A 26,262-nucleotide genomic window follows, 5' to 3' on the forward strand; every position below is an offset into this window, starting at 1 on the left:
TTTAGCCATTTGGACGTGATGCTGGAACATACACACATATACACACACATTGGGGGGAATTTATCATTATTTGTCTATTGTACACTCTTGCTCAGAATTTACTAAGGCTGTGCACTCCTTTGATAAATCTTGTGCAAATATAGAAACGCCCCCCCCCCCCCCCTCGCTCTACCGTACACTCCTTCTCTACCTCACAGGAAAAGTGGACGTAGGGATTTTGTTCTATTGCTTTGAGGTCGGATTCCATTGAGGTTTTTTGTCCATCAGCAAAAATGCCAGAAAAACTGTCCCAGCTTTTTCCTGTGTTTTGTCAGTTTTTCTTGTGTTTTTTACTAGCGTTTTTGCTGGTGTGTGGAAACAAAAAATTTTACTAAACTTTTCGCTTTTTTTTTCTTTGAAATTTAGATACGTGAATGTGGAGGACTATGTCAGATTTGGTGGATTGTGAAGATGAACAGCGTATTTTTTTTTAAAATGTCAATAAAAGGGTTAACGAGGGCTGTTGCGGGAGTGTGTTTTTTTTTATAATTTTTTTTTTCAATGTGTTGTGTTTTTTATAATTAAATTTTCAGGCTTAGTAGTGGAAGGCGTCTTGTAGACAGAATCCATTACTAAGCCAGGTGTCACGATGCCGGCTGGCAGGTAGTGGATCCTCTGTGCCAGAGAGGGATAGCGAGGACCGTGCTAGTGGACCGGTTCTAAGACACTACAGGTTTTCACCAGAGCCCGCCGCAAAGCGGGATGGTCTTGCTGCGGCGGTAGTGACCAGGTCGTATCCACTAGCAACGGCTCACCTCTCTGGCTGCTGAAGATAGGCGAGGTACAAGGGAGTAGGCAGAAGCAAAGTCGGACGTAGCAGAAGGTCGGGGGCAGGCGGCAAGGTTCGTAGTCAGGGGAGATAGCAAAGTTCTGGTACACAGGGTATAAACACACAAAGACGCTTTCACTAGGCTCAAGGGCAACAAGATCCGGCAAGGGAGTGCAAGGGAGGAGACTAGATATAGCCAGGAAACAGATGGGAACCAATTAAGCTAATTGGGCCAGGCACCAATCATTGGTGCACTGGCCCTTTAAGTCTCAGGGAGCTGGCGCGCGCGCGCCCTAGAGAGCGGAGCCGCGCGCGCCAGCACATGACCGCAGGAGACGGGAACGGGTAAGTGACCTGGGATGCGATTCGCGAGCGGGCGCGTCCCGCTGTGCGAATCGCATCCCCAACGGCCATGACAGGGCAGTGCTCCCGGTCAACGGGACTGACCGGGAAGCTGCAGGGAGAAAGACGCCGTGAGCGCTCCGGGGAGGAGCGGGGACCCGGAGCGCTAGGCGTAACAGTACCCCCCCCCTTAGGTCTCCCCTTTTTTTTGTCCGGTGACTGCCTCCCCTGGGATGAGGACACCGGGAAGGAATGGATGGTTTCCTCAATGGCAGGCAGTACAGCAGGAGTAGGAATGGGGAGGGAGGGCAGAGGGCGAGACCTGGAACGGGGCAGTGTGACACCAGGACGAGGGCCATGAGGGGACACAGAGGCTTGCCTGATGGAACTGGGAGGGGGGGAGGGGCATTTCCTGTGGCAGGCAGAGTCCTTAATGACCTTAGGGGGACCGGATACAGGAGGAACCACAGAGTTACGGCAAGGGTTACTGGGAACCGGTTTTAGACAGTTCTTGGCACAAGAGGACCCCCAACTCTTGATCTCCCCAGTGGACCAATCCAGGGTTGGGGAATGAAGTTGAAGCCAGGGAAGTCCAAGGAGAATTTCCGAGGTGAAATTGGGGAGGACCAAAAGTTCAATCCTCTCGTGATGAGATCCGATGCTCATAAGAAGGGGCTCCGTGCGGAAACGTATAGTACAGTCCAACCTGGCTCCGTTGACCGCGGAAATGTGGAGTGGCTTGACAAGACGGGTCACCGGAATATGGAATTTATTCACAAAGGACTCCCGAATAAAATTCCCAGAAGCTCCAGAGTCCAGACAGGCCACGGCTGAGAGGGGAGAGCTGGCTGAAGTGGAAATCCGAACAGGTACCGTGAGACGTGGAGAAGCCGACTTGGCATCAAGAGACGCCACACCCACGAGAGCTGAGTGCGAGCGTGCGTTTCCCAGACGTGGAGGACGGATTGGGCAATCCACCAAAAAATGTTCAGTACTGGCACAGTACAGACAAAGATTCTCTTCCTTACGGCGATTCCTCTCTTCCAGGGTCAGGCGAGACCGATCCACTTGCATGGCCTCCTCGGCGGGAGGCCTAGGCGTAGATTGCAGTGGAGACTGTGGGAGAGGTGTCCAGAGATCTAAGTCCTTTTCCTGGCGGAGCTCTTGATGCCTCTCAGAAAAACGCATGTCAATGCGAGTGGCTAGATGAATGAGTTCATGCAGGTTAGCAGGAGTCTCTCGTGCGGCCAGAACATCCTTAATGTTGCTGGATAGGCCTTTTTTAAAGGTCGCGCAGAGAGCCTCATTATTCCAGGATAGTTCAGAAGCAAGAGTACGGAATTGTATGGCGTACTCGCCAACGGAGGAATTACCCTGGACCAGGTTCAGCAGGGCAGTCTCAGCAGAAGAGGCTCGGGCAGGTTCCTCAAAGACACTTCGAATTTCCGAGAAGAAGGAGTGTACAGAGGCAGTGACGGGGTCATCGCGGTCCCAGAGCGGTGTGGCCCATGACAGGGCTTTTCCAGACAGAAGGCTGACTACGAAAGCCACCTTAGACCTTTCAGTAGGAAACTGATCCGACATCATCTCCAGATGCAGGGAACATTGGGAAAGAAAGCCACGGCAAAACTTAGAGTCCCCATTAAATTTGTCCGGCAAAGACAGGCGGAGGCTAGGAGTGGCCACTCGCTGCGGAAGAGGTGCAGGAGCTGGCGGAGGAGATGGTTGCTGCTGCTGTAGCTGAGACTGAATCTGCTGTAGCTGCGACTGGAGTTGCTGAGTCATGGTGGTCAAGTACGACAGCTGGTGATCTTGTTGGGCAATCTGTCGGGCTTGCTGGGCGACCAGTGTGGGGAGGTCGGCGACAACAGGCAGAGGAACTTCAGCGGGATCCATGGCCGGATCTACTGTCACGATGCCGGCTGGCAGGTAGTGGATCCTCTGTGCCAGAGAGGGATAGCGAGGACCGTGCTAGTGGACTGGTTCTAAGACACTACAGGTTTTCACCAGAGCCCGCCGCAAAGCGGGATGGTCTTGCTGCGGCGGTAGTGACCAGGTCGTATCCACTAGCAACGGCTCACCTCTCTGGCTGCTGAAGATAGGCGAGGTACAAGGGAGTAGGCAGAAGCAAAGTCGGACGTAGCAGAAGGTCGGGGGCAGGCGGCAAGGTTCGTAGTCAGGGGAGATAGCAAAGTTCTGGTACACAGGGTATAAACACACAAAGACGCTTTCACTAGGCTCAAGGGCAACAAGATCCGGCAAGGGAGTGCAAGGGAGGAGACTAGATATAGCCAGGAAACAGATGGGAACCAATTAAGCTAATTGGGCCAGGCACCAATCATTGGTGCACTGGCCCTTTAAGTCTCAGGGAGCTGGCGCGCGCGCGCCCTAGAGAGCGGAGCCGCGCGCGCCAGCACATGACCGCAGGAGACGGGAACGGGTAAGTGACCTGGGATGCGATTCGCGAGCGGGCGCGTCCCGCTGTGCGAATCGCATCCCCAACGGCCATGACAGGGCAGTGCTCCCGGTCAACGGGACTGACCGGGAAGCTGCAGGGAGAAAGACGCCGTGAGCGCTCCGGGGAGGAGCGGGGACCCGGAGCGCTAGGCGTAACACCAGGGCTTAGCGTTAGCCCCTAAAACAGGAGCGCCATTTTTGACGCTCCGGGCCTGTTCGTACCGGCTCTTCCCGACACCCCTTTGGCGGTGGGTACCAGGGTAATAATTGGGGGTTAGTGCCAGCTGTTTTTGGGGCTTAACGCTAAGCCCTGGCATAGTAATGGATTCTGTCTATAAGACGGCTTCCACTACTAACCCTGAAAATTCAATTATAAAAACACGGACACATTGAAAAAAAATTTATTTAAAAAAAATCACTCCCCCACAGCCCTCGTTAACCATTTTATTGAAATTAAAAAAAAAACGCTGGTCATCGTCACAGTCCATCGAATCTGACGTAGTCCTCCGCATTCACGTATCTGAAATGAGAAGAAAAGAAAAACAAGAAATATAGGTTAGTACATTTTTTTTTGCTCTCCCCTGGGAAGAGCGCACATAATGCAGTGTGTTCCTAAACAGGGAGCCTCCAATTGTTGCTAAACTACAACTCCTATCATGGGGGGCTGTAGTTAAGCAACAGCTGGAGGCCCACTGGTTGCAAAACACTGGGTTTGTTACTGGTTGGGAAACATTGTCTGTTTCCTAACTCGGTGTTTCCCAACCTATGCACCTCCAGCTGTTGCAAAATTACAACTCCCAGCATGTACGGTTTGTCAGTGCATGCTGGGAGTTATAGTTTTGCAACAGCTGGACGCACACAGGTAGGGAAACACTGAGTTAGGAAACAGACAATGTTTCCCAACCAGTGTGCCTCCAGGTGTTGCAAAACTACAACTCCCAGCATGCCCAGACAGCCAAAGGGCATGCTGAGAGTTGTAGTTTTGCAACAACTGGAGGAGAACAGTTTGGAGACCACTGCATAGTGGTGTCCAAACCGTAGCTCTCCAGATGTTGCAAAACTACAACTCTCAGCATGCCCAGACTGCCAAGGCATGCTGGGAATTGTAGTTCGGCAACATCTGAAGGGCCAATGTTACAGAAATACAACTCCCAGCATGCCTGGACTGTATGGGCATGCTGGGAGTTGTAGTTTTGCACCATCTGGAAGAGCACAGATTGGAGACCACTGTACAGTGGTCTCCAAACTGCGGCCCTCCAGATGTTGCAAAACTACAACTCCCAGCATGCCCAGACAGCCAAAGGCTGTCTGGGCATGCTGGGAGTTGTAGTTTTGAAACTACCAGAAGCAGCAGTGAAGAACTTCACTGCTGCTTCTGATGCAGATGCTGCCACCACCTCCTCCACTTACCCGCCACCGCCGCCGCCAACCCGTGTGCCTCCAGCTGTTTGGTAAGTGCCGCAGATCATTCTCCAGAGATCTGCTGCGATCCGCATTTATTAACTATACAAGCCGCGGGTACATGAGTCTACACTGCACTGCATGCCGACTCCTATATACAGTTCTTATAATTCATAATCCCCGCCAGGAGACGGGAGCTCTGATTGGTTAATAGCTTTTCACCAATCAGAGCTCCCGTCTCCCGGCAGCGGGGATTATGAATTATCACAGTGTATATAGGAGTCGGCGGCAGCGCAGTGAAGCCGCATGTACCGCCGACTTTTACAGTTAATAAATGCGGATCGCAGCCGGTCTCTGAATAATGACCTGCTGCGATCTGCACCTCAGCCCCTGGACTACAACTCCCATCATGGGCAGAGTCTGTCCCATGATGGGAGTAGCAGTCCTTACTGTGCCAAAATAGACACTTTGGTACGTGTCCTCCGAGGTGGTGTATATTTGCACAATAAAATACCGTTTGCACATTTTTTTTCCGCAAAAAAAACAAACAATGCAGTTAGTAATTTGATTCTACAGTAGAAAATGCTCTATGGTAGAATTAACCATAGAAAAGGTGATGAAGAATTCTATCAAAATTTGCGCCTGTCCACAACCTCAAACAGTCACACTCCAAACTCCACTATGGCCAAGACCAAAGAGCTGTCAAAGGACACCAGAAACAAAATTGTAGACCTGCACCAGGCTGGGAAGACAATCTGCAATAGGCAAGAAGTTTGGTGTGAAGAACTCAACTGTGGGAGAAATTATTAGAAAAGGAAAGACATACTAGACCACTGATAATCTCCCTTGATCTGGGGCTCCATGCAAGATCTCACCCCGTGGGGTAAAAATGATCACAAAAATCCCATAACCACACAGGGGGACCTAGTGAATGACCTGCAGAGAGCTGGGACCAAAGTAACAAAGGCTACCATCAGTAACACACTTTGGCGACAGGGACTCAAATCATGCAGTGCCAGACGTGTCCCCCTGCTTAAGCCAGTACATGTCCGGGCCCTCTGAAGTTTGCTAGAGAGCATTTGGATGATCCAGAAAAGTATTGGGAGAATGCCATATGGTCAGATGAAACCAAAGTAGAACTTTTTGGTAAAATCTCAACTCGTCGTGTTTGGAGGAGAAAGAATGCTGAGTTGCATCCAAAGAACACCTTACCTACTGTGAAGCATGGGGGTGGAAACATTATGCTTTGGGGCTGTTTTTCTGCTAAGGGACCAGGGTGACTGATCTGTGTAAAGGAAAGAATGAATGGGGCCCATGTATCGTGAGATTTTGAGTGAAAACCTTCCATCAGCAAGGGCATTGAAGATGAAACATGGCTGGGTCTTTCAGCATGACAATGATCCCAAACACACTGCCCGGTAAACGAAGAAGTGGCTTTGTAAGAAGCATTTCAAGATCCTGGAGTGGCCTAGCCAGTCTCCAGATTTCAACCCCATAGAAAACCTTTGGAGGGAGTTGAAAGTCCGTGTTGCCCAGCGACAGCCCCAAAACATCACTGCTCTAGAGGAGATCTGCATGGAGGAATGAGCCAAAATATCAGCAATGTGTGAAAACCTTGTGAAGACTTACAGAAAATGTTTGACCTCTGTCATTGCCAACAAAGGGTATATAACAAAGTATTGAGATGAACTTTTGCTATTGACCAAATACTTATTTTCCACCATAATTTGCAAATAAATTCTATAAACATCAGACAATGTGATTTTATGGATTCTTTTTCTCATTCTGTCTCTCATAGTTGAGGTTATAACCTATGATGAAAATTACAGCCTCTCATCTTTTTAAGTGGGAGAACTTGCACAATTGGTGGCTGACTAAATTGTTTTTTGCCCCACTGTATATGGGAAGGATAGATATACTGTAAGATAGATAGATATAAAATAGATAGATAAATAGATATGAGATAGATATGATATATATATATATATATATATATTCACATGAGATAAATAGATATGAAATAGATATATAAATAGATACGAAATAGATAGATAGATAGATAGATATGATATAGATAGATACATAGATAGATATGAGAGAGATAAATAAATAAATAGATAGATAGATATGAGATAGATAAATAGATAGATATGGGATATATATATATATATATATATATATATATATATATATATATATATATATATATATTATATATATGTATATATAGGGAAATTTTGCCCAGTTGCCCATAGCAACCAAATGCTATGGGCATTTTTTTTTTTCATTTTGCAGAGGCCTGGTTAGAAATGAAAGAAGCGATCTGATTGCTTGCGGGTTATCTGACAAGTCTGGTTGCTAGGGAATCACTACCTACTAGACTTTTCAAAGTCTTCTCCAAAGTGCCGAGCAACCAAAATGACTCAGATTTCTCAGGTCATTACCTCAAGACAGAACCGGCACTGAGACAGTGCAAGAAAGAGCAAGAAGGCATTAAACCATAGCTCTATCTATCTCCTATGGCCTAATGCAACGATTTTTGGTAAAAATAAATTACATTTTTTCCCTGTTATGCTCAGACACCGATGTCTATGAAAAATCTCCCACGGTCATCCCAACCGGAGAACCTTCATATTTAGAAACACAATGGCCATCGGAACGCATGATGTGTATTCTGCGGGAAAATCATTACTCCAGCAATGATTACAATTTCCTCTGTAGAGAAAGTCAGGATATGCCGATGGATGTCATCACCATGTCCCTGATAGACTTCAAAGCCTCCCCGCCCTGCATTGCAAGTAACATCCCATGTTTACATGAGACTGCTCGCTGCATATGCTACAGTCAGAAAGTATTCCCCCCCCGCCCCCCCTCCTAATGTCTTCTATGGGTCTCAAGCTGAACATACACAGTACATATGTGTCTTGCATGATCAGCTGTCCATGTAATGTGTTTGGTGACCTCCCGACATATCTCTGATGGCAGATGATGTTGGGCGAGCGACTGACGAGGGATCGATGTTGGATTTCATCTGCTCAGTCTTTCTGTTGTTATGGAGACAAACTACCGTCAGCTCAAAATCCTGTAGAGAAGACCTCTTCAGTTCTCTCTGGTTTTACATACGGCTTTCTTTCTAATGTACTTAGATGTTTTCTATGGTTTATTTGTGTTTAAAAAAAGCTGCCACATTCCCCCCACGGAGTTCTGAGGGCGAATGTGTGCAGCCTTAGCCAATCATAGCTGATCTCACACTGAACTGCTCTGGGCTGTGTGTAGCAGAGTGAGGGAGGAAGTTCTCCCCTGTATGGCTTTAGATGATGTAACGCCTGCTGGGGAACACCCCTTCCCAGTCTGTGAATCTGACTGAGCAGGAAATACAGAGCAATATCAAAGTAGAAAACTAACAATATAATAAAAATAAAGGCAGGGGGTGGTTTATCATGATGGGGGCAGTGACCTGGGAAGATTATACAATTTAACAAGATCATGAGAAGTACTCTTTAACCCCTTAAGGACCAAGGACGTACCGGTACGTCCTTGGTCCTGCTCTTCTGATATAACGCGGGGTTACACAGTAACCTCGCGTCATATCATGGCGGGCCCGGCGTCATAGTGAAGCCGGGACCCGCCTCTAATAGCGCGCAGCGCCGATCGCGGCGCCGCGCGCTATTAACCCTTTAGCCGCGCGCTCAAAGCTGAGCCGCGCGGCTAAAAGTGAAAGTGAAAGTTCCCGGCTAGCTCAGTCGGGCTGTTCGGGATAGCCGCGGCTAATCGCGGCATCCCGAACAGCTGACAGGACAGCGGGAGGGCCCCTTCCTGCCTCCTCGCTGTCCGATCGCCGAATGACTGCTCAGTGCCTGAGATCCAGGCATGAGCAGTCATCCGGCAGAATCGTTGATCACTGGTTTCTTATGAGAAACCAGTGATCAACATAGAAGATCAGTGTGTGCAGTGTTATAGGTCCCTATGGGATAACAATGATCAGTGTAAGAGATCAGTGTGTGCAGTGTTATAGGTCCCTATGGGACCTATAACACTGCAAAAAAAAAGTGAAAAAAAAAAGTGAATAAAGATCATTTAACTCCTCCCCTATTAAAAGTTTGAATCACCCCCCTTTTCCAATAAAAAAAAAACACAGTGTAAATAAAAATAAAAATAAACATATGTGGTATCACCGCGTGCGGAAATGTCCGAATTATAAAAATATATCATTAATTAAACCGCTCGGTCAATGGCGTGCGCGCAAAAAAATTCCAAAGTCCAAAATAGTGCATTTTTGGTCACTTTTTATATCATTTAAAAATGAATAAAAAGTGATCAATAAGTCCTATCAATGCAAAAATGGTACCGTTAAAAACTTCAGATCACGGCGCAAAAAATGAGCACTCATACCGCCCCATACACGGAAAAATAAAAAGTTATAGGGGTCAGAAGATGACAATTTTAAACGTATTAATTTTCCTGCATGTAGTTATGATTTTTTCCAGAAGTCCGACAAAATCAAACCTATATAAGTAGGGTATCATTTTAATCGTATGGACCTACAGAATACATATCAGGTGTCATTTTTACCAAAAAATGTACTACGTAGAAACGGAAGCCCCCAAAAGTTACAAAACAGCGTTTTTTTTTCAATTTTGTCGCACAATGATTTTTTTTTCCCGCTTCACCATAGATTTTTGGGCAAAATGACTGACGTCATTACAAAGTAGAATTGGTGGCGCAAAAAATAAGCCATCATATGGGTTTTTAGGTGTAAATTTGAAAGAGTTATGATTTTTTAAAGGCAAGGAGCAAAAAACGAAAATGCAAAAACGGAAAAACCTCCGGTCCTTAAGGGGTTAATGGATGCACTAGGTGGTTATGTGACTGATCGGAGGGTGCATAGAGGTCTAACTAGACCTGACACAGCCATAACTTTAAAGCTGATTTCATAGAAACATAGAAATTTACCGAGAGAACAAGACCCCCCTGTCATATCTAGTCTGACCTTATTATTTCCTTTGTATTTTTAGCTTACAATACATTTATTTAGTTACTGTTCCAAACATCTTCTACTCTTTAAGTACAATAATTATTTGTAACATTACAGCGCTTGCCAATGTTCAAAAGCCCTATAAAGAATGAATGGAGCATTGGCCCCAGAAGTGTGCTGCCAGTCCATTCATCCGGACATATATCTTCTTTTCTCAGACGCCCATCAGACGCCCATCAATCTGTTAGTTATCCTAAATTTCAGAATGCCGGGATGGCGTGAAGGAGATCGCGGGGGTTCCCTGTGGTCCCATGAACAGACAGCTTATCCCCTTTCCTCAGGGGATAAGATGTCTAGGGGTGGAGTACCCCTTTAAATAACTTAATAAAATGAGTTTTCCCATGTACGAAAAATATGACTTCTCGGCCATAACAGTAGTTGTTCTTGTCCTCATATCCCGACCTCATATCTGTACCTTATATCCCATCCACATATGCCAACCGCATATCCCAACCTCGTATCCAGTGCTTACATCCCGTCCTCATCTCCTGTCTTTATATCTCGCCCTTATGTTCCGTCCTCACATCCTGACCTCATGTTCTGTCCTCATATCCCATCCTTATATTCCGTCCTCATGTTCCATCTTTATATCTCGCCACTGGGGACCCCCACGATCTCCCTGCTGCACCCGGCATTTGCTTAGAGCGTCGGGTGCAGTGCCGGAGGCTCATGCGTCACAGGCACTCCCCGCTCATGATGTCACAGCCACGCCCCCTCCATGCAAATCTATGGGAGGGGGCGTGACGTCCATTACGCCCCCTCCCATAGATTTGCATTGAGGGAACGTGGCCATGGCGTCACAAGCAGGGCATGCCCTTGAAATCACGAGCCTCTGCCCCGCATCTCCAGTCATCCGGCACGGAGCAAAGTTTGCTCCATGCACCGGATGTCTGAGGTGCTGCAGCCGAAATCACGGGGGTCCCCAGTGGCAAGACCCCCGCGATCAGAGATCTTACTCCCTACTCCCGGGCAATCTCTGCAGTCTAAAGGTAATGGGATCAGGAGATATACTGGAAGTCCAATTGACTTGCATGGGACTTCAAACAACCCCCCCCCCCCTCATATAAGGAGGTGGGTTTTAGTAGTTATTTATGTACTGGAAAATATATATACAGTGCAATGGTGTGGCCATAGGGAGCAATGTAGCCCCCACCTACGCAAATATGTTTATGGCCCACCTTGAGGAGGATGTCGTCTTTGTATCCCACCACTTCAGACATGTTCTGGGGTGGCGGCGATACATTGACGACATCTTCCTCATCTGGGAAAGGGGTGAACCAGAGTTACAACAATTTCCTTCATTTCTTAATACGGTTGATCCGGACATACATTATACATTGACTTACTCAGATTCTACAGTCAATTTTCGGGATGTTTCAGTAACAATCATGGACCGCGGTTTGACCCCAAAATTTATATTCTAAACCTACCGATAGCAATACACTTTTACGATATGAGAGTTGTCATTCGCGTGCCATGATTGATTCACTTCCTTTTAGCCAAATGCTTCGTGCTCAAAGAATTACTGATACAGAGGATAAGCTGGATAGGGCCCTTACCAAATGTCCAAACAGTTTAGTCAACGTGGGTATCCGAGGAAATTGATTGAGAGACATGTACATAGGATTAAAGAGAGAGAGTGCAAACCTGCGATTGAGGATTTTTCTAAAACAGAGAGACTTCCACTAGTGACCACTTACAACAACCATTCATGTAAAATAGCACAAATTATTCATAAACATTGGCACCTTATTAGAGATGGTTTCCCTCAAATCGCAGCCTTCAAATTACCACCGTTGATGTCTTATCGTAGGGCTCCCAATCTTAGGAACTGTATTGTGAAAACTGATGTTTCAGTGAAGGCCAAGACCACTCAGAGATTTTTAACAGTAAATTCTAAGGGCTGTTTTCCATGTTGTACTTGTGTTAGCTGTAAATATGTTGTCAAAGGTTGTGAATTTACACACCCAGCTACAAAAAAGACATACCGCATTAGACATTACCTCACGTGCAGCTCTGATTATATTATTTATGTCCTGAGGTGCCGGGAAAAGGGGGCGTGGTCTCAGAAAAGGGGCGTGTTCCCGACATTTTCACAGAAACCCAACATATTTACTAAGGTTTCCACATAAAATATGGTGGATTTGAGCTGAGGAAAACCCTACAGATCAGAGCATGCGTAAAAAAAAGCAAAGTGAAGGGAAAGTGGAAAATGTAGGGAAACCTTATTAAATACCGTGGAAAATAAACTTTAAGGAATTAAAACCCACAAAGAAACCTACACAACACTCTTAGTAAATGAGGGCCACTGAGTGAGTTTTTGCTTTTAATTGTATATTGTTCTATTCATTTTTTACAGATGCTTGATATTCTTCTAAGGATCCTCTTACCACTGAACGGCATCCATTTTTTCTTTAGAATACATTTAAGCTTTCGGGATCAAGTCGGATTGTTTCTTCTTTTTTATACTTAATATTCATGAGATTATGAAAAGGCTCTGGGGCATGCACAATTGGTCTGGATATAAGCAGCGATACCTCACTGGGTACCTATCAGGTAGGATCCAACAAGTTTATGGGATGACGTTCCTGTTCCAGGATAGGTCGTCCTGTTCTGACTGGCGCTGGCAGATTGGTGACCCGTCCGGGCATCGATGATAAGTAATTAAAATGTAATTAAAGGTAGTGATTGGTTGAACGGGCACTAGTGTGGTCTCTACAATATCACTGTGTGGAGCACAAAAGGGGGTACTTTTATACTGTATGGGACATCACAAAGGACATTATTACCAGTTGGGGCTTTATGTATGGGAAATTTGTGTAGGTTGTGAAAAGGGTGGGAAGCTACAGGAAAAATGCGCAGCCTAAAATGTTTGTTTGGAAGATTCTGCAAAGACAACTGGCGGCTGAAAGAAATCAGCATGATGGTCTGGGCTGGTTTGATAAGAAAAGGGAAAATGAACAAATATAGGTATATATCTCTATATGATCCTGTATATAATCACTTGTATGGTATACAGATCCTGTGTACAGCTGGTATCTACCGCTATATGGGCACTGTATAGGGGAATACTGGACTGTATATAGTGGTTTTATTTGGTACAGTATGGTGGTATTATCCAGTCATTGTGTGGTAGTACGTTTCTTCCTTGTATACTTGGTATTATTGGGCATGGAAAATGATCTTACCTACGTTAACATGTCATATATATATATATATATATATATATATATATATATATATACTATAAAAAATATATCATATCACCATACTACTAGAAAAAAATAACTAGCATTGCATAAGTACCCCAGACCTAAGCCGGTTACTTTACCGCTATATTACAAACTGTAAGAAAAGTTTTTAGGATAAGTTCACATGGGCCAGAAATGATGCAGATCAAGAGGATGAGATTTTAACAAATTTTTCTGCATGAAATTGACCCAAATTTCTGTTAAGCATTGTTGCGGATTGAATTAAAGTTAAAATCTGCTCTGGCTACAATGTATTGTTATGTTTTTTTTTGTTTTTTTGGCAGATCTCGTTCGTGAATTTTCCTACCAATTGGGGATTTTCTGTGTAAACATTTCTCTGCAGCTAATCCGACCGGTGTGAACAACGTAACCAGGTAACATTATCTGGGGCTAATCCCGTACCTTTCTCAGTGACTCCCTGATGGCGTTGTGCTCCGGGGTATACAGGGTGCAGAGTGCCTGGTTCCCCGTCTGGCTGGCAGGGCCTGTGAGTGAGAAGAGCCTGCACAGTGATCCGGGCCTGCTTCTTAGGAGCTGGAAGGAGCACAGTCTTAGTGCCATGTCTGCAGCCGTGATCTGTGCCCAGGACTATGACCTGTAAACAGAGGACACAGTGTCAGTAGATCACACATTGAGCAGTGCCGTATATGTAGATGTGCAGTGAAAGGTTACATGGCCAATGCAATTTGCCTTTGTTGTGTTATCACCAGTATATCAGTATATTATAGTATAGTATAGCAGAAATTGTATTAGTAAAAGTGAAATTTGAGCATGTAGCACTCACTGTAGGCAGCAAACAAGGTTCCTTGGAGCAGCGTGCATTACTTCCTGTATAGTGTTCAGTGACTGAACCTCCCCCTGTCTACACACAACAAGGCCGGGCCCCTGGGTTTTCGTCTAAAGCCATTGTATCAGGGGAGGGAGGGGGAGGGAGTGAGAAAACTTAGGCCACTTTCACACTACTGTCACCCTGCAAAATCTTCCGTCATGATCTCCCGTCTGAAAGTCCCTAATACGGCCTTCAAAATATCCCATTCATGTCAATGGGATTTTTTGACAATCCTGAAGAACCAGTTATGTCCCGGACGTTATTTTTGACGTTGCAAAAGACATTCATGTGCTAATTTTTGCCCCGTCCCAAAAAAAAAACGGTTAAGTAATGGCCGTTAAAATTTTAACATTGAAGTCTATAGGAGGCGGATGTTCCCAATTGACATCCGTTAGTGCCCATTATTTTAACGTCCGTTATGATCCGTTATTTGTACTGAGCATGCTCAGAATATGGACTTCAAATAACGGACTATAACGAATTAAATAACGGGTGATAACGGATGGAACATGTCTGTAATTTGGACAGAATGCCCGTTAAAATAACAGACATTGGTCATCCATTATCACCCGTTATGTTCCGTTATTTTGTCTATTTTTTCATGACCTCTTTCAGCAGAAAAACGGCTGTTAAAAAGCAGGAACATGACAGTGATGTGATAGAAGCCTAAGGTCTAAAGCAGAAGCATTAAAGGGGTATTCCGCCCCAAGACATTTTATCCCCTATCCAAAGGATAGGGGATAAAATGTCAGATCGCCGCGGTCCCGCTGCTGGGTACCCCCGGGATCCCCGCGGCGGCACCGCGCTATCATTACAGCACAGAGCGAGTTCGCTCTGTGCGTAATGACGGGCGATACGGGGGACGGAGCAGCGTGACGTCATGGCTCTGCCCCTCGTGACATCACGGCCCGTCCCCTTAATGCAAGTCTATGGGAGGGGGCGTGACAACCGCCACGCCCCCTCCCATAGAATTGTATTGAAAGGGGCGGGTCGTGACATCATGAGGGGCGGAGCCGTGATGTAACGATGCTCCGGCCCCTGTACCGCCCATCATTACATGCAGAGCGATCTCGCTCTGTGCTGTAATGATAGCGCGGTGCCGCAGCAGGGATCCCAGGGGTCCCCAGCAGCGGCACCGCGGCGATCTGACATCTTATCCCCGATCCTTTGGATAGGGGATAAAATGTCTAGGGGCGGAATACCCCTTTAAAGGAGATTTATCAAAACTTGTGCAGAGGAAAAGTTGCCCAGTTGCCCATAGCAACCAATCAGATCGCTTCTTCCATTTTTAACAAGGCCTCTGCAAAATGAAAGAAGCGATCTGATTGGTTGCTATGGGCAACTAGGTAGCTTTGCGCAGGTTTTGATAAATCTCCCCGATTATGTATTTCTCCCCCCCCGCCCCCATCACTGAGACAGTGAAGTCCATATCCAAGGAGATGCTGGCGGCGTCTGGACAGAAATGGACGACCACATAGACATTTACCGGGTCACCAATGGAAATCACCTTAGTGTATACATAAAACTTGGATAGATGGTGGATTTATGTTATATAATCTATGGGGGAGATTAATCAAAACCTGTGCAGAGAGAGAGAGAGTGGTGTAGTTGCCCATAGCAACCAATCAGATCGCTTCTTTCATTTTTTACAGACCTCTTTAAAAATGAAAGAAGAAATCTGATTGGTTGCTATGGGCAACTGCACCACTCTTCCTCTGCACAGGTTTCGCTAAATCTCCCTCTATATGACTATAGAGAAGTGCTTCCCAACCATGGTGCCTCCAGCTGTTGCAAAACTACAACTCACAGCCTGCCCGGACAGCCAACGGCTGTCCGGGCAGGCAGTGAGTTGTAGTTTTGCAACAGCAGAAGGTACCCTAGTCAGGAAACACTGCTTTAGACTTATGTGGCTGAGCAACTTTGGACCAGTTCGCTTCTTTCATTTTTCAGAGGCCTTTTTAGCAATTAAAGGGGTTATCCAGGAATAAAACAAAAACAGAGATAATTTCTTTCAAAGACCGCTCTCTGTCTGTCTCCACTTTGGGTGTGGTATTACAACTTGGAGACCCAACCTGGAGACAGACAGGGAGTGGTCTTTGAAAGAAATTATCTCTGTTTTTCGATTCCTGGATAGCCTCTTTAAAGAAGCAATCTGATTGGTTGCTATGGGCACCTGCTCCACTTTTCTTTTGCACAGGTTTTGGTTGCCTGGACAGCCTTTGGTAATGCTCAACATACATGTATCTGAAATGAGAAGAAAAGAACCCCCCCCCCCCACACACACACACAAAAAAAAAAAAAAAAAGAGTAAGTACATTTTGGGTGCTCTCCCCTGGGGAAAGCGCCCATAAAGTGCATAAAGCAGTGTTTCCCAACACAGGGTGCCTTCAGCTGTTGCAGGAGTACAACTTCCAGCATGCCCGGACAGGCTTTGGCCTGGACCCGCAGTTTATGAAGCGAGCGCAGCTTCAGCGCTCACTTCATAGACAGTAAATCCATCACAATGTACATGTACAATGCTGTCCGCTAATGACCAGGGCGCAGCGACTGTAATAGGTTAAGACAGTCTTTGGCTGTCCCGGCATGCTGGGAGTTGTAGTCTTGCAACAGCTGGAGGCGCCCTGGTTGGAAACTCTGGTGTATGTTGTTCTCCGATGGCAGGTGAGGTGCCATGGCAGAGAAGAATTAGCCATATTGAAATTCAACTGCCCCGTCCTTTTGTTCTCGGAGAGATAAGTTGCCACCAGGGATGTCTGGCAGCCATGTTCACGATGTGTATGGAGGGACGAGGAGACTGAACTATCAACTGAATTAACAATGCTGTCCTTTGCCTTCCCTCCAGAAAAACATAAAAACAAAACAAAAAAATCAAAACTATTTGATAAATTATATGTAACAAAAATGGTGAAATGGAAAAATACAACTCCGTCTACAAAAAAACAAACCCTTATAGAGCTACATGGATGGAAAATAACATGTTTGTATTGGCCTGGTTGTTAGGGGGTTAAAAATGCAACATGAGCTACTACCACATGTTTTGTGGATGTAAAAAGCCTATTGAAGTCTATGGAGAGAGTGTATGCATCTGTATGTGTTTTGTACAGTGACCCCCCGACCTGCGATGGCCCCGACATACGATCATTTCAACATACGATGCTTTTGTATGTCGGGGCCATCGCATGAACGGCTATCCGGCAGCGCAGACTGCTTCAGCTGCCCCCGGATTGCCATTTACGGTGCCCCGTGTGGTCCGCTGACGATCACTTACCTGTCCTCGGGGGTCCGGCGCGTCCTCTTCAGGATCCCCTGCATCGTCGGCGCTCTCCATCGTCGTCATCACGTCGCTGCGCACACCGTCCCGTCATCCAATAGGAGCGGCGTGTGTAGCGACGTGATGGCGGCGACGGAGAGCGAGGGTCCCGGGGAAGCAGAAGCCTTGCCGGAGCGTCGGGGACACCTCGGGGACGCGGTGACAGCGATGGAGGGCGACATCCAGGGCAGCGGTGACGAGCGGTGACGGTCCGGAGCAGCGGGGACAGGTGAGTATAACCTCCAATACCAGTGGTCTTCAGTGGTCTGCAAAACTACAACACCTAGCATGCCCGGACAGCCAACGGTTGTAGACCACTGTCCTATACTTTACATTGAACGGATCCCTCAACATACGATGGTTTCAACAAACGATGGTCCATTGGGAACGGATTACCTTCGTATGTTGAGGGACCACTGTATTTGATCCATATTACAGCTGTATGTGTTCTAGATTTAATCTATATTACATCTATATGTGTTTTATATTTGATCCATATTACATCTGTCTATGTTCTGGATTTAATCTATATTACATCTGCATGTGTTCTGGATTCAATCTACATTACATCTGTCTATGTTCTAGATTTAATCTACTGGATATTACATCTGTCTATGTTCTGGATTTAATCTATATTACATCTGTATGTGTTCTGGATTCAATCTACATTACATCTGTCTATGTTCTTGATTTAATCTATATTACATAGTTGCAGAGTTAGTATGGTTGAAAAAAGATTATTTTTCGCCCTATAGGACGCACCGGCGTATAAGACGCACCCAATTTATAGGTGCAAAATCTAAAAAAATAAAGATTTTGAACCCAATAGTGGTCTTCAACCTGCGGACCACCAGATGTTGCAAAACTACAACTCCCAGCATGCCCGGACAGCCAACGGCTGTCCGGGCATGCTGGGAGTTGTAGTTTTGCAACATCTGGAGGTCTGCAGATTGAAGACCACTGCATAGGAGGTAATACTCACGTGTCCCCGCCGCTCCGGACCCGTCACCGCTGCCCTGGATGTCGCTACCATCGCTGTCGCCGTGTCCCCGTTGCTCTGGAACGTCTCTGCTGCCGGCCGGGTATCCTCGCTCTCCGTCGCCGCCATCACGTCGTTACGCACGCTGACGCACATACGCGACGACGTGATAACGAGGAAGGAGAGCGCCGGCCATACAGGGGATCCCTGAACGGAGAAGACACCGAGGAGGCAGGTAAGGTCCCTCCCGGTGTCCTGTAAGCACTAACCCGGCTATTCAGTCGGGCTGTTCGGGACCACCGTGGTGAAATCGCTGAACAGCCGGGTTAGTGTCACTTTCCCTTCAGATGCGGTGGTCAGCTTTGATCGCCGCGTCTGAAGGGTTAATACAGGGCATCACCTCCATCGGTGATGTCCTGTATTAGCCGCGGGTCCCGGCCGTTGATGGCCGCAGGGACCGCCGCGATAGGGGTGTATTCGCCGTATAAGATGCACCGACTTTTTCCCCCCCATTTTTGGGGAAGAAAAAGTGCGTCTTATACGGCGAAAAATACGGTATGTCCAACAAGTTAAACTGTATGTGTTCTAGATTTAATCTACTGTATATTACATCTGTATGTGTTCTGTATTTTTATTCATATTGCATCTGTCTATGTTCTGGATTTAATCTACTCTTTATCTGTATGTGTTCTGGATTTGATCTATATTGCACCTGTCTATTTTTTGGATGTCATCTATATCACATCTGTATGTGTTCTGGATTTAATCTATATTTTATCTGTATGTGTTCTAGATATCATCCACATTGCATCTGCATTATAAAAAGTGTAAATCAACTTTGGGGGACATTTATTAATGTTTGCTTATGTATTCCTTTTTTTTGTAATTTTTTTCTTACTATTTTTTTTGCTTATGTGCAACTTATTTATCAACTGCTTTCAGCCTGTTGATACATTTCTTTCACTTAAGCACTTTTTTTTTTTTTTTGCTTTGGTAGCGGCTTTTTCTGCTCCATGTCTGAGTTGCAGTAAATTTAGTACCGTATATACTCGAGTATAAGTTGAGTTTTTCAGCACGATTTTTCGTGCTGAAAACACCCCCCTCGGCTTGTACTCGAGTGAACTCTCAGCTCTCAGTGGTCTTCAACTTCCGGACCTCCAGAGGTTTCAAAACTACAACTCCCAGCAAGCCCGGGCAGCCATCGGCTGTCCGGGCTTGCTGGGAGTTGTAGTTTTGAAACCTCTGGAGGTCCGCAGGTTGAAGACCACTGCGGCCTTCGACATCATCCAGCCCCCTCTCACCCCCTTTAGTTCTGTACTCACCTCCGCTCGGCGCTGGTCCGGTGCTGCAGGACTGTCCGGTAAGGAGGTCGTCCGGTGTGATAGTCTTTCCGGGCTGCCATCTTCACCGGGGAGGCCTCTTCTCCGCGCTTCGAGCCCGGCCCCGGAATAGTCACGTTGCCTTGATGACGACGCAGAGGGACGTTCTGGGAGTTGTAGTTTTGAAACATCTGGAGGTCCGCAGGTTGAAGACCATGATGATGACATGTGGTGATGATGAAGGGGGGGGGGGGGGATTATGGCAAGGGGATGATGAAGGGGGGGGGGGATTATGGCAAGGGGATGATAAAGGGGGGGGGGGTGTGGAATGATGACAGGGGGATGATGAAGGGGGGTGGGGATGATGACAAGGGGATGATGACAAGGGGATGATGAAGGGGGTGGGGATGATGACAAGGGGATGATGAAGGGGGGGTTGTGGGATGATGACAAGGGGATGATGACAAGGGGATGATGACAGGCGGTGATGATGAAGGGGGGGATGATGAAGGGGGGATGATGACAGGCGGTGATGATGACAGGGTGATGATGATGAGGGTGTTAATGACGGGGGTCTGGATGATGACAGGGGGGATGATGTATTTCCCACCCTAGGCTTATACTCGAGTCAATAACTTTTCCTGGGATTTTGGGGGGAAATTAGGGGCGTCGGCTTATATTCGGGTCGGCTTGTACTCGAGTATATACGATAGGTTTTTTCATGCGATGCAACTTTTTTGGGACTTTTGCACTTGATAAATCTCTGACCACTGCAAGGCAAAAATCACTTTTTACTTTGTTAAGCAAGATTTTTATTTTTTGCTTAGGACACTGAACAACCAAAAAGTCGCAGAAAAAAGAGCGTAGTCGCACGGGCGACTTTTGTGCGACAATTTTAAGAAAAAAAAAACTACTAAATGCTTTGATAAATGTCCCCCTTTGTGTCTAGACAACCGCTCATCACTATTTACTTTACAAAAAACAATACAGATACACTACAGAAGAAACACTAAAGACTTTTAATCTGGAACGCGTCCATAGTTCAGATTTATATCACGGACGTATACCAATACATCTAAAACCGCTGTTACCAATCAGCGGCACCAGTATGATCCTCTCGAGGGTTTGGCAGACTAAATTCTGTAACAGTCCCCACTATGCTCCATTCATACAAGGTAATTCATGAAGGGTTTTGCCACTAAAGTCCTGCAGCTAAAGTAGTTGTTGTTGCCCAGTACGGGAGGTGTTACCCCGTACCCTTTCTGCCCTGTCAGGCAGCCTCCTGCAGTGTCCCCATGGCCTCCCTTGCACTTGTTGTACATATGTTTCACCAATTGTTGTATTATAAAATGTGTAAAGAGGTGTTATAACTTTAAGAAGATTACCATGTGAGTTGTCATGTGATTGTTACCCAGGAGATATCAGTGACCAGACGGCCAAAAGGTGACCTATGGGCTCCCTGCTCATCTCCCCCATATAAGCCCTGGGTGGAGCTTCTCTCTCTCTCTCTTGCTTCCTTCTTAGGTCCAGTCGAGTCTAGGTGTGTGTCCAGAGTCATAGGAGGACTCAAGTCCAGTCTACAACCACAAGCTACAAGTAAGCTACAGTCTCAGTATTGTCAGTCATCAGTCACGTCAGTCACAGTCATCATTTGTCAAGTCAACGTGGCCTGCATTAAATTGACCCCATCTACTACAAGTCCGAGCAAGTCCGTAAGGTCTCTGAGTCACTGGTCACCTCCCTGGGTCCTGGCTGAACTGTATAGACTTTTCCACCTGTCTGCCCTCAGTAAAGCTACCATTGTCAGTAACTTGGCGTCAGAGTCCTTATTGCTCCCGTGCCTAGCCCAGGATCCAGCAGTATAGCTTCAGGTGGTATTGAGGATAAACCACGCCCTGGCGTTACGAATACAAGGGGAGAACTGAGGTCAGATCCCAGTAAGGGTTTGAGGGGGACTAAATGAGGTTTTGCCTAGGGTGGTAAAAATCTTTGCACCAGCCCTGGTGGGGCTACATCAAGAGCTCAATGGGGGAGATTTATCAAACAGTAGGAATGAAGGTAGACTTCCGGCTCCCGACAAGGATAAAATCCAAAATGTATTCCAAATGTATTAAAATCCAAGTGCAACATAACAAAAAGTAAAAACACACAAACGAAACGCACCCATGCGTTTCGACTTGTTAACAAGTCTTAGTCATGGTGATGGAGTCATAGTCATTGTTAACAAGTCGAAACGCATCGGTGCTTTTCGTTTGTGTGTTTTTACTCTTTGTTATGTTGCACTTGGATTTTAATATGTTTGGAATAAATTTTGGATTTTATCCTTGTCAGGAGCCGGAAGTTTACCTTCATTCCTACTGATTGATCCACCCGGGGACTCGGCCCCAGTGTTTGTTCCAAGCTTCCACGAGGAGAGGTTGTGCTGGAGACACGGATGCATGGAGCGAATGGTGAGCTGATACAATTTTTTGTATACTGTAACACTACTGTCCGGAGATTTATCAAAACCTGTCCAGAAGAAAAGTTGCCCAGTTGCCCATAGCAACCAATCAGCTCGCTGCTTTCATTTTTAACAAGGCCTCTGCAAAATGAAAGAAGCGATCTGTTTGGCTGTTATGGGCAACCGGATAACTTTTCCTTTACACAGGTTTTGGTAAAACTCCCACACTATGTATCTTCCCCCCAGCCACAGGATCTGACCTACCTGAGACAACACATCACCGAGATAGTGAAGTCCATATCCAAGGAGATGCTGGCGGTGCCTGGACAGAAATGGGAGACCAGATAGACATTTACCGGGTCACCAATGGAAATCACCTTAGTGTATAGATAAAACTTGGATAGATGGTGAATTTATCATTATAGAGAAGTGCTTCCCAACTATGGTGCCTCCATCTGTTGCAAAATTACAACTCACAGCTTGCCCGGACAGCCGTTGGCTGTCCGGGCAGGCTGTGAGTTGTAGTTTTTCAACAGCAGAAGGAACCCTAGTCAGGAAACACTGCTTTAGACTTATGTGGCTGAGCCCTGCGGGCATCAGGCCCCCCGCGGGCATGAGGGCCCAGTTGCGGATTCCACCTCTGCACCGGTAAGTCCGATTGTGACTTTTTGACCATATCAGCTCCGTACTGGAGTTTGCAGACCACAATCACCCCTTTATGTTTGTCGTGTCCCGATACCGTATTACATACCGTACCTAGTGTAGAGGTCCCCAAAGTCAGAGTAACTACGTTCAGGTAGGGTTCCTCAGGTGGGACAGCCCCTAGTCACCTCTCCTCAAGTCTAATTCTCTAATGTTAATACGTGTATATATTTAATAATAGTATATATTTTATAGTAATGTATAGTGCTTACCTTGTTTGGCGTCGCAGGACCTTCAGTCATGTGACCATGCTAATAATCTCTACGGTATGTTGGAGGACCTTTGTAGGTCCTTGGGTCACGTGTTACCAACAAGCCTTTGTAATGGTAATTGACATCAGTATGGACCAATGAGCACTAGTCCAGCCCCTGCCCATATAAGGGAGCTGTGTCCAATTATCGCTCTCTTGGGTTGCTGCTCTCGTTGATGCCGGACTAGCAGGATGGTTCTGCGCAACTTTCAAAGACACGCTAGGCCTGAAAACCTACCGGCCTCAACTGAACTAAAACCGTGAGTTCTAATCTAAACCCCTGCTAATGCTAGGGTGACTACTGGACCGCAGCTAAATCCCCTAAATCCAGTGTAACAGCGCACAATACCTAAAGACTCTAAATGCTAAAGTCCCAACCTTTGTCAATCTCCAAGGAAAGCAGTTGTTAACAGACTATTCTGTTATTGAAGCTTGCAGAAAATATTCAGTAAAAGTTGATCCTGTTTCAGTAAACTCTCCGGTTGTGGACAATCCATTATTATATACCTCCCTATCACTCTTGGGAAGGGTGGCGGTAGTACAAGCATTACTGAGGAGCCCTCACCCTAGCGTCACAAATAGCAAGGGTTAACAAGCACCCTTTAGTTACCGCACAGCTACGCATCCCCATACCCTACATCCCCCAGGCTACCACATGTTCCTCATCTGGTCCTAACCCTGCTTCATAGAACATATGGCTGGTATTAACATTTATGAGCTCGCATGACTTTAATAGGGACCTGAAGAGGCCGCAGCATGAATCCCCCCCCCCATCACTATACGGCTGAATACACATGATAAAAGGACAGCCCGGTCATTCTATCCACAGGAAGCCATAAAGGCCGTTCTGCACAGATCAGCATGTCAGCAGGATGGAGATCTCGGTGGTCACTCCCAAGGCTTCAGGCTCCAGATGGTACCTCAAAAACCAGCAAAGGATGAGGGTTATAATCCACACTTCCTTAAATGCTGCGTCCTGTAAAGTTTCCACTGTATGTTTTTCATTGAAGCCGTATTTTTCGGCAATGCTCTGTTTTACTATGCTATAATTGTGGAGATACAATGGTCTCATAGTGGTTTATCGTCGTCCTCGGTCATCCGGCCACAGCTGTCATATCTTGCAAAAATAACTTTAGGATTTTTATTGTTCCCACTAAACGGAGCGAGTTGTCAAGGACCATGCATGCCGCAGTTTAGTCGTCATTTACATTGACTGTCCTGCAATGCTTGGTACTGGAGGAGGAATGGACATAAGTCGGAGGATGACACCTTCCAGCAATTTGATTGACATGACGTTCCTCTTTAGGTCCCACTCTGGTTTGTATTGGAGAGTGTTTATTGCAGACATCTTGGATGACCTCCTGATATAGTCATCAAGAGTCACCAGCAATTACTCCCTTAGTGCATTCCTATGGACATGACTTCTATGGGGCAGGGTAAAGTGTGGTGAGGGTGTTGGAAGGGCAGATGTTGTTACCCTTAGGGCAGATGGTATTAAAACTTTGTGTACGTGACACCAGGGCATGGTTATCCTCTATACCACCTGAGGTATGGCCGCTGGTTCCTGGGCCAGGCACGGGGTAAATAATCACTCCAATGCAAGGTTGCGGAACAGCGGCACTTTACTGAGGCAGACAGATGTTAAAGTCTTTACAGCTCAGTTCAGGCCCAAGGAGATGCTCAGTGTATGCTGACTAGACTTCTCCCCTGTATTTAGGCTTACCAGGCTTTGACTTTCACCTGCAGGGGGTTCCACAGGTAGTGGCTGCGTGAATAGGCCTTGGTCTCCCTTAGGAACACCAGACACTCTCAGGTCTTCACTTGACTGTACCTCAGCTAAAAATGGAATTCAGAACTAATCTGACTAGGCTAGCTCCTCCCTGCTATATAAGGGAGCAATTTGGAGGGGTCCATGGGTCAACAAGAAGTCACCTGGTCACCTTCCTTGTTACACAAGGCTTAACAACAGGATTTCAAGATACATTAACACATAATGCAATACATTAACTCTATAAGGGGAATGAGAGTTCTGAGAAGTGTGGAGGCCAAGGGACTGGGAGAGAGTCCCCCTGATAGGACCAACAGTGTACAGAAGGGCCACTTCTGTACTGGGCCACCACAAAAGAATACCTGAAGTTGTCCACTAGCTCTAACCCCAAGTTAAAGTGTATATTATACCAACCATTAAAACACTTGCTTTATTTTACTTTTCAACCATTTATGCCCTAGGTAGTGAGTAGCTGGAAAGCCAAGCGAGGCGACACAGGTGGCCGCAGTATGTCCTGCACATATGGCTGAGCTGTTAAAGGGGTACTCCAGTGGAATTTTTTTTTTTTAAATCAACTGGTTCCAGAAAGTTAGACGGATTTATAAATTACTTCTATTAAAAAATCTTAATCCCTCCAGTACTTCTCAGCTGCTGTATGTTCCACAGGAAGTTTTTTTTTCTTTTTGAACACCTCTGTCCATGTCAGAAACTGTCCAGAGCAGGAGCAAATCCCCATAGCAAACATCTCCTGCTGTGGACAGTTCCTGACATGGACAGAGGTGTCAGCAGAGAGCACTGTGGTCAGAAAGAAAAAAAAATCAAAAAGAAAAGAACTTTCTCTGTAGTATACAGCTTCTGATAAATACTGGAAGGATTAAGAATTTTAAATAGAAGTAATTTACAAATCTGTTTAACTTTCTGGCATCAGTTGATAAAAAAAAATGTTTTCCACCGGATTACCCCTTTAATGTTCCTCGTATTGCTACTTTGGTTGGCTGACTGTCATATGTGATGGCTCCCTTGATCACTACACCAGCAGGGGGCAGTGTGTTGTTCCACAGTAAAGGCAGGATTAAATTGATCACCACCGGTCTCCAGACTCCAACCTGACCATCACTGGAAACCAAAGAGAACTTGGATTCATCAATAAAACTATATGATTTCAGTCCATAGCAGTTCAGGTTTCTCATTCATAACACCACTGCAAATGAAGGTGACGATGGCCGCTGTCAATGGCAGGACAGTGGGTGCTGTAAAACCAAATTTCCTTCAGTTTAGTGACGGGAAATATTCCATGCAAAGACAAGGGTGTGTAATGAAGAGACAGGTATGTAATGAAGAGAAATGGGTTTGTAATGAAAAGACGGGGGG

The 26,262-nt window shown here is 46.2% G+C and overlaps 1 protein-coding gene across 2 annotated transcripts in view; it reads right to left on the reverse strand.

Moving 5' to 3' along the window:
• Positions 1-15,625, reverse strand: part of LOC130272948 (probable acyl-CoA dehydrogenase 6) — a 106,851-nt gene extending 91,226 nt beyond the window's left edge. The window contains exons 1-2 of one of the 2 annotated variants that reach the window (XM_056519001.1): positions 15,610-15,625; positions 13,697-13,889 (exon numbers count right to left, since the gene is read on the reverse strand). In XM_056519001.1, coding sequence (XP_056374976.1) covers positions 13,697-13,855 — 159 coding nt within the window. In that variant the 5' untranslated portion in view covers positions 13,856-13,889; positions 15,610-15,625. Of the gene's footprint in view, positions 1-13,696; positions 13,890-14,078; positions 14,234-15,609 lie in introns of those variants that run through there. The other variant, XM_056519000.1, reaches the window with a different exon arrangement.
• Between the last annotated feature and the right edge of the window lie 10,637 nt (positions 15,626-26,262).

Source organism: Hyla sarda, chromosome 5 (assembly GCF_029499605.1).
Source record: "Hyla sarda isolate aHylSar1 chromosome 5, aHylSar1.hap1, whole genome shotgun sequence".
In the NCBI taxonomy this organism is placed as follows: Eukaryota; Metazoa; Chordata; class Amphibia; order Anura; family Hylidae; genus Hyla; species Hyla sarda.